General features: G+C 42.3%; 1 protein-coding gene across 1 annotated transcript in view; it reads right to left on the bottom strand.

Moving 5' to 3' along the window:
• Positions 1 to 15,456, bottom strand: part of LOC144591016 (sodium channel protein type 4 subunit alpha-like) — a 78,631-nt gene that overhangs the window by 16,181 nt on the left and 46,994 nt on the right. The window contains exons 8-11 of the mRNA XM_078395363.1: positions 15,248 to 15,421; positions 10,800 to 10,922; positions 8,302 to 8,586; positions 2,634 to 2,687 (exon numbers count right to left, since the gene is read on the bottom strand). Of these exons, the coding sequence (XP_078251489.1) occupies positions 2,634 to 2,687; positions 8,302 to 8,586; positions 10,800 to 10,922; positions 15,248 to 15,421 (636 nt within the window). The remainder of the gene's footprint in view (positions 1 to 2,633; positions 2,688 to 8,301; positions 8,587 to 10,799; positions 10,923 to 15,247; positions 15,422 to 15,456) is intronic.

The following is a 15,456-nucleotide window of genomic DNA, read 5'->3' on the forward strand; positions in this document are numbered from 1 at the left end:
CGGGCAAAAGGTGCAGAAGCGTGAAAACGCACACCTCCAGGTTCAGGGACAGTTTCTCCCCAGCTGTTATCGGGCAACTAACCATCCTACCGCAACTAGAGAGCAGTCCTGAACTACTATATACCCCATTGGTGACTCTTGGACTATCTTTGATTAGACTTTACTAGCTTTACCTTGCACTTAACATTATTCCCATGATCACGTATCTGTAGACTGTGAACGGCTCGATTGTAATCATGTATTGTCTTTCCACTGACTGGTTAGCATGCAACAAAAAACTTTTCACTGGACCTCGGTACACGTGTCGATAAACTAAAGCAACAAGCTGCACCACAGTACCACCTTGTGCTGACAAGCACATCTGGATATAAAAGCCAAGTGCCCTTGTGTGACCATATTAAGACACCTGAGAGAGATGTAGGTCTGCACACCAGGCCACAGGATCCCCAGAAGCTATGTTCTTTGCTCAATCTTTATCATTTGGGTTTGCTAACCACCTCAACTGCACACACTTGCTGATAATCATTCCTAGCATCCCAAGGTCCACGCCTGGACACTCTGATCCATCTGATCCTACACTTTTCCTAATCATTCAATGATCCTAAATCAAAACTTACTTCCCCACAAGGTTCGTTAAACCATCCCAACCACCTAATATTCTTAGTCGCGCAAAATACAAATTGTCTGTATTTTATGAGCAAAAAACCGAAACGTCACCCATTCCTTCTCTCCTGAGATGCTGCCTGACTTGCTGAGTTACTCCAGCATTTTGTGAATAAATACCTTCGACTTGTACCAGCATCTGCAGTTATTTTCTTATACTAAAGGAATTCAGTGGGACAGGCAGCATTTGTGGGGGGGATGGACAGATGGCAGAGTCAGGGCTGCTTCATCAGTCTGAATATGGATACCGACTTGAAACATCATCTGTCATTCACTCCACAGTGCTGATCTACTATCTACCTCCTTGGTGACCCTCGATCGGACTTTGCTGGCTTTACCTTGCACTAAACATAATTCCTTTATCATGCATCTATACGCTGTAAATGGATCGATTGTAATCATGTATTGTCTTTCCGCTGACTGGATAGCACGCAACAAAAGCTGTTCACTGTACCTCGGTACATGTGATGATAAACTAAACCAAACTAAACAGAAGCTGCCCAACCGCTGAGTTCCTCCAGCACACTGTGGAGACTGATGAAGTCAGGGCTACTCCATCAATCTGAAGATGGATACCTGAGGTGAACTCTCCGCATCATGGAGGCTTGAATTTCCCCCAACCTCAGTCCAGCAACCAAATTACCTGATTATTGCCCTCATATGTACATTGCTCCAAGACAAGGTTTAAGCGACACATTGGCACAGCGGTAGAGTTACTGCCTTACAGCGCCAGAGATTCAGGTACGATCTTGACTCAGGGTGTTTGCCTGTGCAGAGTTTGCACATTCTCCCCGTGACCTGTGTGGGTTTTCTCTGACATCTTCGGTTTCCTCCCACACTTCAAAGACATACAGGTTTGTAGGTTAATTGGCTTGGTATAAATATAAAATTGTCCCTAGTGTGTGTCGGGTAGTGTTAATGTGCAGGGATCGCTGGTCGGTACGGACTCGGTGGGCCGAAGTGCTTATTTCCTCACTGTATCTCTAAACTGAGCTAAAACATTCCTTCTCCCTCCCCCTACTTTTCCACAGGAGGTGTACTGGCCACAAGCCTCTTTATTCCCCACCGATCATCCAAAGAAACCTCAGCCAAAAATATGTTTTGAAGGTAAAAATCCTGCAGCTGAAATTTGCTGCAGGTCTCACAGCAGAAGCAGTTCTGAGCTACTCTACGGCACCTGACTGGGCTGTTAGAAATACTAGGCAACAATTGTCACGTCATTCATATTTGAATGATGTGAACCAGAGCAATAAAACATTTGTGGAGCTTTAGAATTGGACTTGATGTAAACTCTGCATCTTGGAAAAACCACAGATCTCTCTGATCGCCAGACATCCTACTAATTCTTTGTTGTTTCAGATAGTCACTGCCAAATGGTTCAATTTTGATCCTGTGTGGAAAACACAGTGTAAAAGCTACTAGATGGGCAAATAAAATATTCCTTCAACTTTGGGATAATAGGATAATTTTGGGATAGTGTGAATGTGATCAACAGACAGCGTGGACTCAGTAGACCAAAGAGCCTGTTCCCATGCTGTATCTTTCAATCCATTCAATCATTCTATACTTTGCCAGAATCATGTACAGATTTTAATGACATTTGGATTTCTGAATAAGGAATTATTCATTGTAATTACCCCCAGAGAAATACTTTGAGACTTCAATAAAAAGATTTACCTTGGTGAGGTGATTAATATTTGCAGCCGTAGGATTTAAAGATAATATATTGCTTTTGGGAAACCCAGCTCTCATCGGAAGTCAATTAAAGATATTGAGTCCATTAACAATACAGAGGCATGTGGAGAGAGTAATAGTGAAGTGGGAACAGCCACCATGCCTCCACTCAAAGCTTTTAACGAGTGAAGTTGAAGCCATTTGGACCATCTCAGTGCAGTCAAGCTCCTAACTTGTTTAGGTTAATGAATATTTTAAATGAATGGTTTGAACGTCGATCAACTATATGTACTCACTTCTCGAGAGTCAATAGCAGCATACATTATGTCCATCCAGCCTTTAAAGGTTGCCTTACGGGAACAAAATGAAGAAAACAATGCACAAGATTAATCAGAAGGCATTTTCTTTCACAAAATCAATCAATGTTAATGCTAATTCTAAAGAGTTACTTTGAAGCGTAATTGATCTCCATATTGCATTAGATTATCCTGCTTGCTTTGGCACAAATAATATATATATTTCAAAGTGTAAATTTATTTGTATTGTGGATGAAAATAAATCATAGAAATACTGTGCAAGGGAATTAGTACAACCAATAGAAATTTATAACAAGACGGAAGAGCACAGATAGAATGGATTGGCTGCTGTACTGTGGAATCTGGGACATATGGCTGGGGCCCTCGAGTTTGGAGTCTCGGCAGTCAGAGCCTCGAGGTGGAACTCGGTAGATAGAGGTGGATGCAGAGCTGGATTGGTAGCCACCGAACTAGATTGCTAGTCAGCAGGATAGATAGCTGGACCGCTTGGTATCTAGAGAGGCAGTACTCGGTGGCGTTGCACTCTCTCTTTCGCTCGAGAGAGTGAACTTGATAGATCTTGCTAGCTAGATAGATAGATAGCTTTAGGTAGATTGCCTGATAGGTAGATAGCTAGCAGCAGCTAGCTGGATGGTGGATAGCTAGGTAGGCAGCTCTCTATGGGTGAGTGCTCTCTCTTTCCCTCGACAGAGTAAGCTAGAGAGATCTTGCTCGCTCTTCAGCTGGATAGCCATAGACAGATAGCTAGAAAGCTAGCTAGAGAACTAGTGCTAGATAAATAGCTGGCTACCTCGATAACAAGATAGCTAGTTAGTTAGTTACCTAGCTTGCTGGATAGCGAGATAGCTGGGCTGGATAAATAGATAGGCAGATAGCCCGCGAGGCAGATAGCTGAATAGGTAGACAAATAGCTAGATTGATAGCTACAGAACTAGATTGCAAGATAGACACAAAATGCTGGAGTAACTCAGCGGGTCAGGCAGTATCTCTGGAGAAAAGGAATGGATGACTTTCCGAGTCGAGACCCTTCTTCAGACTGAAGTCAGGGGAGGGGGCGGGACCACCCTGAAGTCTGAAGAAGGGTCTCGACCCAAAACGTCACCCATTCCTTCTCTCCAGAGATGCTGCCTGACCTGCTGAGTTACTCCAGCATTTTGTGTCTACCTTCGATTTTAACCAGCATCTGCATTTTTTTTCCTACATAAATTGCAAGATACTTGGACAGGTGGATCTCGAGAGAGAGAGAGAGAGAGAGAGGGTGCTGGATAGGAGGGGACGAAGAAGGGAGTACTTTCTGTCACTTTGTGAGTACTTTCTTTAATTATGTCGGCACCTTTGTGGTGACTCTGTTGTGCAGTTTGCATGCACAAACAAAGACTTTCACTGCACCGAGGCACATGTGACAATAACGTATCATCAACATCATCATCAGATCTTCGTTTGAAACCATCTAGTGTTGATGATGTTTCCTTGTTCCTTTGCATTGTTCCTGTAAAAATACTTTCTTCCTTCCTTCCCGTGTGTGGCCAGACCACTGGTGTACCAATATTAGGAGGCATCAGTGTGATTTTGCAATTGATTACAATTGGTTACTAACTGTTGGCTCCATCTGAATTAGTTCATGTATTTTGAGCCTTATTGAATATCTTTGTCTTCATCATTTTCATCAAAGAATGATGAAAAGCTGCTATCAAGTGGTCTTTTTAATTCCTTTTTGCCCTTTTATAATATTGTTCATTGTCGATACATGAACTGTTTTGATGCAGCGCTGAACAGTTCTATTTCACAACTCTTTATTGGATGATTAGGAGGAAGCAATTTCTATGAGGCCATTAACTTGCTTTCTGTCTTTTGCTGCAAATTATTTCCAGTCATTTCTACTCCTACGTCTGCATTATTCTGTGAATACTGGAAGCAATGCTTCCTGTACAGAAACATATTTGAACCAACATTTCTTAAATAATTAAAGGATATATATGCTGTTTAAAATATATAAAACATTTTAAAAATGAATGCACTTCATAAAAGTGTTGTAATCCTTTTAACACATTTAAGATATCCCAGGCTTGCATTGTTGCAATTTAACTATCAAGATGACATATATTGATTTCATTACTTTTATCGCTAACCTCTCTCCTGCCCTCAAATTGCCCTGGACTATCCAACACATGATGCACAGAGACTCTTGCTCAGAGAAGGGGAGTCAAGGATCAGAGGATATAGGGGGAAAATATTTAATGGGAATCTGAGGGAAATAGGAAACAGTTAGGAAGCAGTTAGACAGGTACATGAATAGGACAGATTTGGAGGGATATGGGTCAAACACGGGCAGGTGGGCCTAGTGTAGCGGGGACATGTTGGCCGGTGTGGGCAAGTTGGGCCGCTGTATGATTCTATGTCTCTATGATTTCTCTCTCCTTGCTCAATCCTTCTGTCATTGGTTAGACTATCAACTGATGTCTACTACAAACCCATAAACTTCCACAATCAGTTATCTGGACTGCACCTCCTCCTACCCTGTCACTATCCCTTATTCTCAATTTCTCCATCTGCATCGCATCTGCTCCAAAGATGGTGTAAGGGTTAAAACTGTGGAAACCATTTTGTGCTAACTATGGCAGACATTTTAAGCCGAGTGTGTTCCCATGGGAAGTTGGCCTTCACGGTACCAGACACCTGCAGATAAGAAGTTGTTTCTCATGGTTTATTGAGGACAGGACATTCCAATGTTCTGAACTAGATCCTACGGTGTCTCCTTATCGCACAACGGTGCCTCTCGAATCATCTTAGCTATGCAACTCCTCGTTACTCCTGTTTGACTCCCTAACACAATTAAATGAACTCTACTAAGGGAACTCTACCATGTTATTGTTAGGACTGGCTGATGTCATGTAACTGTGGAAAATTACTGAACTGTGGAAAATTACTGGATGTGCTTTGTGTGCTGCTTTGGACTGTATAAATATTGCTTTATACGGGGTATTCTTTGAGAGGGCAGAAGCAGGTGCCTGAGTGAACATCAGTACACTCAGGTCTCTGTGTCTTCTCCCACCTTGGTGTAAAAGTAAAATGTTTTAACTGAGTTTTGTGTTCTTTGAATTATTTCATAGATAAGTCTAGGCGACTATTACAATGGTTGTGAAAGATTGCAGCAGGATCTGGATCAATTGGCCAGGTGGGCGGAGGAATGGTTGATGGAAAAGTGTGAGGTGTTGTATATTGGGACGTCGAACAAGGACAGGACCTACACAGTAAATGGTAAGCCTCTGGGTAGTGTTGTAGAGCAGAGGGATCTAGGAGTGCAGGTGCATGGTTCCTTGAAGGTCGAGTCGCAGGTAGATAAGGTGGTCAAAAAGGTTTTTGGCACTTTGGCCTTCATCAGTCAGAGTATTGAGTATACAGGTTTGGAGGTCATGTTCCAGTTGTATAAGACGTTGGAGTGACCGCATTTAGAATATTGTGTTCAGTTCTGGGCACCAAGTTATAGGAAAGATATTGTCAAGCTTGAAAGGGTTCAGAAAAGATTTACGAAGATGTTGCCAGGACTAGAAGGTGTGAGCTATAGGGAGAGGTTGAGTAGGCTGGGTCTCTATTCCATGGAGCGCAGGAGGATAAGGGGTGATCTTATAGAGGTGTATAAAATCATGAGAGGAATAGATTGGGTAGATGCAGAGTCTCTTACCCAGAGTAGGGGAATCGAGGACCAGAGAACATAGGTTCAAGGTGAAGGGGAAAAGATTTAATTGGAATCTGAGGGGTAACATTTTCACACAGAGGGTGGTGGGTGTACGGAACAAGCTGCCAGAGGAGGTAGTTGAGGCTGAGACTATCCCAATAATTCAAGAAACAGTTGTACAGGTACATGGATAAGATAAGTTTGGAGGGTTATGGACCAAGTGCAGGCAAGTGGGACTAGTGTCGCTGGGACATTGTAGGCCTGTGTGGGCAAGTTGGGCCGAAGGGCCTGTTTCCACAATGTATCACTCTATGACTCTATGACTCTAGGATGAGGCTTTTCACTCCAGGACATTCAAGATGTCCTCATTCTTTAGTGAATATGGTTTCCCCCGGCTGTTATAGATGGATCCCTCACCTGCATCTCCTCAGTATTCCGTAGTTCTGCTCGCGCTCCTCCCCTCCTCCCTCCAGACGGAACAAGGATAGAATTTCCCTGGTCCTCACCTTTCACCCCACCAGCTTCCGCATCCAACACATCATTCTCCAACATTTCAGTCACCTCTAACATAATCCCACACCCAGTCACATCGTCCCATTCCCACCTCTCTCCACCTTCTGCAGAGACCGCCCCCTCTGCAACTACTTGGTTCATTCTCCATTCCAACCTAAAACTCCCAATCCCCAGGTACTTTCCCCTGCTACCGCAGACGATGTAACACCTGCCCCTGTACCTCCTCCCTCGTCTCAATCCAGGAGATACTTAACCAAGGCCTTCCAGCGCTTACACTGGCAGAGTTGGCATTGATATACTTAATGCACAATCTCAATGACAATTGTATGCATGGGATTACTCGCCTAATTCACCAGAAATGCTCAAAGATACTTTACTGCATTAAATTATATTGGATTCTGCTCAACATTAATGGCGTTACTAGCAATTCACATAATAGAATTATACACTGTCGGATTCCCCAATAAATGAATGAAGTTTTAAGATAGAGTTCTACCGATGGTGAATTGAATTCTATTGATTGAATTGGATTCCCATGATATTGAGAATATGGGGAGAAGGCAGAAACGGGGTACTGATTGTGGATGATCAGCCATGATCACAGTGAATGGCGGTGCTGGCTCGAAGGGGTGAATGGCCTATTCCTGCACCGATTGTCTATTGTCTATTGTCTATTATATTGTACTTGTTTGCACGGGGTTTTAAGACGTGGCAATATTACGAATGACAGCCAATGGTTCAAGATAGTAAAGATTGGCAGGATTTGGGGATTTTTGTCAACAAAGGATTTGCTGAACTAAATCCAGCCCTCACTCTGTTTTCCCCATCAAATATGCCCCATAGGCAATGATAATAAGGAATGTGGCATTATTTCTGTACCCTTGTCATTAAAGACCTTGAGGCCTATTTAATTCCCTATTGACTACCACCTGTAGCAGAAAGTAAGTGGGCAGCACGGTGGCGCAGCGGTACAGCTACTGCGTTACAGTGCCAGACACCCAGGTTTGATCCAGACTATGGTTGTTGTCTGTACAGAGTTTGTACGTTTTCCCCGCCCCTTCATGAGTTTGCCCCGGGTTCTCCGGTTTCCTCTCACACTCCAAAGACGTACAGGCTGGTAGGGTAATTGGCTTGGTAAGAATGTAAAATTATCGTTAGTGTGTGTGGGGTAGTGTTAATGCACGGGGATCGCTGGTTGGCGTGAATTTGTTGAGCCGAAGGGTCTTTCTGTGCTGTACCTCTAAACAGAATCCATCTAAGCTTACTCTTTTTCCCCATAAAATATGCTTCACAAGCAATGATAACAAGGAACGTGGCATTATTTCTGTGCTCCTTTCATTAAAGACATTGAGGCCTATTTAATTCCCCTTTGACCACAACCCGTAGCTGAAAGTAATCACCACTACAAATATTAAAATAAGTGAATGATCTAATACAGCAATGTGTTGTTTCACTTACCACTTGCAGCAAGGACAGGTACCCCTGGCCAACATTGTCAAAGTTGACCTTCAAATTGACCCATCGGACTTCATCGGGATAAATTGAAATTAAATGTTCACAATCCGTTATGTTATTTATTAAATCAATAGGGAACAATTTAGAGTCTGTGGTGTTTATACACTTGAAATACTTTCCGGCAAACAAATTCACTCCCATGATACTGAAAATCAGCCAGAAGATAAGGCAAACCAGCAGCACGTTCATAATGGATGGGATTGCACCGACCAATGCATTGACAACCACCTATCAAAACCAATGGAAAGAGTTAAGTGCCACAGTTTACTAATTATAATTGTTCAAGTTGTGCATCTATGACAAGACTTACCTGCTATTTTATTATTGTATGGTATAGGACAATGATTACATCAGAGAAACTGGCCACATTGTTCTAATACAGACACACAAGGCTGGAGTAACTCAGCGGGTCAGGCAGCATCTCTGGAGAAAAGGAATGGGTGGTTTTGGGTTGAGCCATCCCTAGATATCGTACTAGTTTTACTGGTTACTTTCTCTGTCTGTATAACTCATTGTCACCTATCCCACAGCCAACAATGGCTGATTGTGTGGCTCTTCCAATCATTTGTCCTAAGTACCGTCTACATCTCTTGTTCCCCTTTTAGTCTGAGGAAGGGTCTTAGTCTTAGTCTGAAGAAGGGTCACGACTAGAAACATCACTTATTCTTTTTCTCCAGAGATGCTGCCTGACCCTTGAGTTACTCCAGCCTTTTGTGTCTGTTTTTGGTTTAAACCAGCATCTGCAGTTCCTTCCTACACATTATTCTAATGTTCCATTCTGAACTAATTTCATCCAGTCAACATTTCCTTTCTTCTGGATTCACTTACCTCTTTTTGTCTTACTACATCTACTCAGTCCACCTCCACTAAATTTGTGACTGTTAGTCACACATTCTAACCAAGCGTCAATTGCACAAGTCCCTCCTGGATTTCTTATTGCATTCATCAGTGGCTTATCATATCTGTTTTTAGTGTCCTCACAAATAAAAGTGTTTTCTCTGCATCTGTCCTATCAAAACTAGATTGAATATTAAAGAGCTCAATCAGTTCCATCTTGCTTTCCTTGTTCAGGCAAAAATCAGCCTTAACCTTGTTTAGCAGTCATAATCACTTGGTCTGGAACATTTATCATTCTTTTATGGCCGTTACTTCAGAACCCCTTCTCCAATATGGTCCTGAGCCACATATATAAGTCTAAGCTTGAGAGCGAATGTCTCCAGTCCCAACCCAAAACTTCACGTCTCCATGTCCTCCAGAGACGATGCCTGACTCGCTGAGTTACTCCAGTACTTTGTGTTTTTTGATCAAGATTCCACCATCTGCAGTTCTTCATGCCTAGAGCAAATTTCTTTATAAATTCACCATGATTTCTTTGTTTTTGAATTCTACTCCACTGGGAATAATCCTTGCGACTTTGACATGTTTTCTTTAACCACAATTTAACCACAACCACAGCAGCGGTAGAGTTGCTGCCTTACAGTGCTTGCAGCGCCGGAGAACCGGGTTCGATCTTGACTACGGGTGCTGACTGTACGGAGTTTGTACATTCTCCCCGTGACCTGCGTGGGTTTTCTCCAAGGTCTTCGGTTTCCTCCCACACTCTGAAGACGTGCAGGTATGTAGGATAATTGACTTGGTGTAAATGTAAATTGTCCCCAGTGTGTTGGATCGTGTTAGTGTGCGGGGATCGCTGGTTGGCGTGGACTCGGTGGGCCGAAGGGCCTGTTTCAACGCTGTATCTCTAAACTAAACAATTTAAGAAAGAGCACAAATTTGCCTATTTATTTCATAATCTTAACGAGAGACTTTGAGGAAAAATGTTAACTTTCCACTAAATGGTTTCAGTTGGGTATTTATTATAAATAAACACTCCACTTTTACTTCCATTAATGAATGTAAATGGCAATGGGGAAGTTTTTATGATGAGTCGTCAGTTTATATCAATACTTATTCATCGAGGCAGCATGTGGAAAATCAAATACGGTGTCTTCTCACAAACCTCAGGAACCTTTGCACATTGAGATCTTAATCACTGATACCTTTGTCGGACATCAAATGCCATTGAGGGAGAATGGTCGTACCTGATTCACTGAGGGTTCATAGTTCTCTAGCAAGCTGCCCTCATCTCTGAGAATCAAGACTGTCAGTCACCACTCTGGAACAGGGCTTTGCATATATATCTCTGTAAGGACGGGTGTCAGTGATGAGATTCATCGTTGTCTCCAGTGCACTAATTCAACCTCTAGCCATTGAACGGCACACAGAGATAGGATAACACTTGATATGGACTTCTAAGAATTAAGTACCTTAAAAAGGTTTATCACAGTTTGATTTAGAAAGATCCACTGTTTCTTTCTAAATAATGTGAAGCAAAAACAGAGAAGAATTTGCAGATATTCTGATTGAGAAATGTTGCTTGAATAAAACTGTGATTGACTTACCCGCATTCCCTCAAAGCGAGACAAAGCTCTGAGTGGTCTCAGGGCTCTCAGAGTCCGGAGAGACTTGATGGCTCCTAATTGATCATAACCAAGGATGTTTGCAGCCAGGCTGATCAACGACACCTTAAATGTATTAAGAACAGACGCTGTCATCAATCCTTAAGGCTTGAACAAATAATTTGTAAAGTAAGAAGGCATTTGGACATCAAATGAACAGAATTTCAGGAATTTAGGACGTTATATTGGCAGACATTTTATTAATTATAACCATCTATCTCATTGGGACCCTGGGACTATCTTTGATCAGACTTTACTGGCTTTATCTTGCACTAAATGTCATTCCCTTTATCATCTATCTGTGCACTGTAAATGGCTTGATTGTAATCATGCAGTTTTTCTGCTGACTGGTTAGCACACAACAAAAACTTTTCACTGTATCTTGGTTCATGTGACAATAAACTAAACTGATATCACTGTCTAAAATATAATCCCTTGAACTGAGAAAGTTGATTTAGGAACATTCTAGAATAACTGCTATCAGGACGAGGCAGATGAAGCGTGACTGACATCAGTCATTGTCTGTGAATCCTTTGGGATATTCCAACCAGTGCTATTCAAATTTATTTTATTTGAAAATGATGTCAATCACCTTCAAATTCAGCAAGCAGTTATAATATTTTTACATTGACATAGGCCTTATCAATTTTCATGGTCATAAGTTCAAGGAGCAGAATTGTCATTCGGTCCATCAAGTCCACTCCGCCATTCAATTATGGCTGATCTATTTATCCCTCTTAAACTCATTCTCCTGCCTTCTCCCCACAACATAGAAACAGAAAATAGGTGCAGGAGGAGGCCATTTGGCCCTTCGAGCCAGCACCGCCATTCATTGTGATCATGGCTGATCATTAACAATCAGTAACCCGTGCCTGCCTTCTCCCCATATCCCTTGATTCCACTAGCCCCTAGAGCTCTATCTAACTCTCTTTTAAATTCATCCAGTGAATTGACTTCCACTGCCTTCTGTTGCAGAGAATTCCACAAATTCACAACTCTCTGGGTGAAAAAGTTTCTTCTCACCTCAGTTTTAAATGGCCTCCCCTATATTCTTAGACTGTGGCCCCTGGTTCTGGACTCCCCCAACATTGGGAACATTTTTCCTGCATCTTGCTTGTCCAGTCCTTTACAATTTTATACGTCTCTATAAGATCCCATCTCATCTTTCTAAACTCCAGTGATACAAGCCCAGTCTTTCCAATCTTTCCTCATATGACAGTCCCTCCATCCCAGGGATTAACCTCATGAACCTACGCTGCACTGCCTCAATAGCAAGGACGTCCTTCCTCAAATTAGGAGACCAAAACTGCACACAATACTCCAGATGTGGAGTATATGTGGAACATCGACTTCTCCAACTTCAGATAGTTCCTCTGTCCCTCTCGTCCCCTCCTCCTTCCCAGATCTCCCTCTATCTTCCTGTCTCCACCTATATCCTTCCTTTGTCCTGCCCCCCTGACATCAGTCTGAAGAAGGGTCTCGACCCGAAACGTCACCCATTCCTTCTCTCCCGAGATGCTGCCTGACCTGCTGAGTTACTCCAGCATTTTGTGAATAAAAACCTACGATTTGTACCAGCATCTGCAGTTATCTACTTATACACCAGATGTGGTCTCACCAGGGCCCTATACAAATGCAGGGAGTATCTCTGTGCTCCTGTACTCAAATCCTCTCGTTATGAAGGCCAACATGCCATTAGTTTTCTTCACTGCCTGCTGTACCTGCACGCTTACTTTCAGTGACTGGTGTACAAGGACACCAAGGTCTCGTTGCACTTCTCCTTTACCTAATCTGACACCATTGAGATAATAATCTGCCTCCTTGTTTCTGCCGCCAAAGTGGATAACCTCACATTTATCTACATTATACTGCTTCTGCCATGCATCTGCCCACTCACTCAACCTGTCCAAGTCACCCTGCAACCTCCTAACATCCTCTTCGCAGTTCACACTGCCACCTAGCTTTGTGTCATCTGCAAACTTTCTAGTGTTACTTCTAATTCCATCATCCAAATCATTAATATATATTGTAAATAGTTGCGTCCCCAGCACCGAGCCTTGCAGCACTCCGCTCTCCACTGCCTGCCATTCTGAAGAGGACCCGTTTATTCCTACTCTTTACTTCCTGTCTGCCAACCAATTCTCTATCCATGTCAACACCCTACCCCCAATACCATGTGCTCTAATTTTGCTCACCAACCTCTCGTGTGGGACCTTATCAAAGGCTTTCTGAAAGTCTAGATACACTACATCCACTGGCTCTCCTTCATCCATTTTACTTGTCAGATCCTCAAAAAATTCCAGATCAGTCAAACAGGATTTCCCCTTCATAAATCCATGCTGACTTGGACTTATCCTTTTGCTGCTATCCAAATGCACCGTTATTACTTCTTTAATAATTGACTCCAGCATCTTCCCCACCACCGATGTCAGGCTAACTGGTCTGTAATTCCCCGTTTTCTCTTTAGCTCCTTTCTTGAAAAGTGGGATAACATTAGCTATCCTCCAATCCACAGGAACCGATCCTGAATCTATTGAACACTGGAAAATGATCACCAATGCGTTCACGATTTCTAGAGCCACCTCCTTGAGTACCCTGGGATGCAGACCATCAGGCCCTGGGGATTTATCAGCCTTCAATCCCATCAGTCTACCTAATGCAAATTTCTTTCAGTTCCTCTGTCTCCCGAGATCCTCTGTTCTTGAGTACGTCTAGGAGATTGTTTGTGTCTTCCTTAGTGAAGACAGATCCAAAGTACCTGTTCAACTCTTCTGCCATTTCCTTGTTACCCATAATAATTACACCCGTTTCTGCCTTCAAGGGACCCACATTTGTCTTTACTAATCTTTTTCTCTTAACATACCTCAAGAAGCTTTTACTGTACTTCTTTATATTCTTGGCCAGCTCTGCTTCGTACCTCATCTTTTCAGCCCCTATTGCCCTTTTTGCTATATTCTGTTGTCCTTTGAATGTTGTCCAATCCTCTGGCTTCCCGCTACTCTTTGCTATCTTATACATCTTTTCTTTTAGTTTTATTCCATCTCTAACTTCCCTTGTCAGCCACTGTTGCCTCCTACTCCCCTTGGAATCTTTCTTCCTCCTTGGAATGAAATGATCCTGCATCTTCTCGATTATGCCCAGAAATTCCTGCCATTGCTGTTGCACCATCAATCCTGCTAGGATCCTTTTTCATTCGATCTTGGCCAGCTCCTCTCTCATGCCTTCATAGTCCCCTTTGTTCAACTGCAACACTGACATTCCCTGTTTAACCTTCTCCCTCTCAAATTGCAGATTAAAACTAATCATATTATGGCCACTACCTCCAAGCTCTGACACCTGTACTAATTAAGTATCTATCTATCTCTGTCCTAAAAATATCAATTGCCTTGGTCTCCACAGCCTTCTGTGGCAATGAATTCCACAGATTCACCACCCTCTGACCAAAGAAATTCCTCCTCATCTCCTTCCTAAAGGAACTCCCTTTAATTTAGAGGCTATGACCTCTGGTCCTAGACTCTCCCACAGGTGGAAACATCCTCTCCACATCCTCTCTATCCAAGCGTTTTTCTGTGATGGTTAAATAAAAATCATCAATGCAGCATGACGAATTTTGGGTCATATTTTTGTGAATGCCTATATTTAATTGAATCACAGGCAAAACCGATTCCATTTCATCCCTTTTAGGAGGCCTGGTTTACTAATGGTGTCCTCATTGCAAATTCTCTGCTGTTGTTAAATGTGTTTATGACCGGTGCCACTCGTAAACATCCGATACACCCCATAGTATGATCCGAATGCCCAGAGATTCATCCTTGTTTGGTTGTGCTACAAAAGACCTTTAACGAGCGTCAGTGTATTGTAGACCACTTCCGAAATTCGATTCCATTGACTTTAATGGAACCAGATTTCGGAAGTGGCGTACAATGCATTGCTGCTTTAAATAGTGTGTTTCGTGACACCGACTGGGGATATGATTCAGATTCTTGTGTGCATACCCAGCTTCTTGGCAGGAACCCAAATTGTTGACCCTTGCTTGGCTGGCTGTTTGTCAATTTTCATGATCGTCAAAGTTACTCCGATATTCATCACAAATCAATACGTAAAGGAGGCTCGTTCAGTCAAGGTTGTGCTTGGTTAATTGAACTGCTATCATATTATGATGTTTGTTGTCAATTAATGAGAGTGCTGGTGCAAGTTGTGTTCTTTGGCTGTATGGATCAGTAACTGCTATCTAATCAATCCAAATTAAAATAATATGAAATCACTGTTAATTGTCACGGGTGAATCAGGACAAAACATTTTAAATCTAAACTCATCTGGGGTTTAATTATTTTTTTTGCCTTGTGAGTTTTTTTCTCATGGTTCCTTTTGTAATACTTTGTAATACTTACGTCAACAATCAAAAAGTCAAGCCAACACCATGCATTGGTGAAGTATGTTTTGAATCCATAAGCAGTCCATTTGAGTAACATTTCCACCACAAAGACGTATGTAAATATTTGGTCAGCATATTCAAGCAGTATCTTAATTATCTTCCTGTTTTCTATGTAGATGTCTTCAAAAGCCTGTAAGCAAATTTAGGATTTAGGCTTTGTGTCTA

Source organism: Rhinoraja longicauda, unplaced genomic scaffold (genome assembly GCF_053455715.1).
Source record: "Rhinoraja longicauda isolate Sanriku21f unplaced genomic scaffold, sRhiLon1.1 Scf000490, whole genome shotgun sequence".
Classification (NCBI taxonomy): Eukaryota; Metazoa; Chordata; class Chondrichthyes; order Rajiformes; family Arhynchobatidae; genus Rhinoraja; species Rhinoraja longicauda.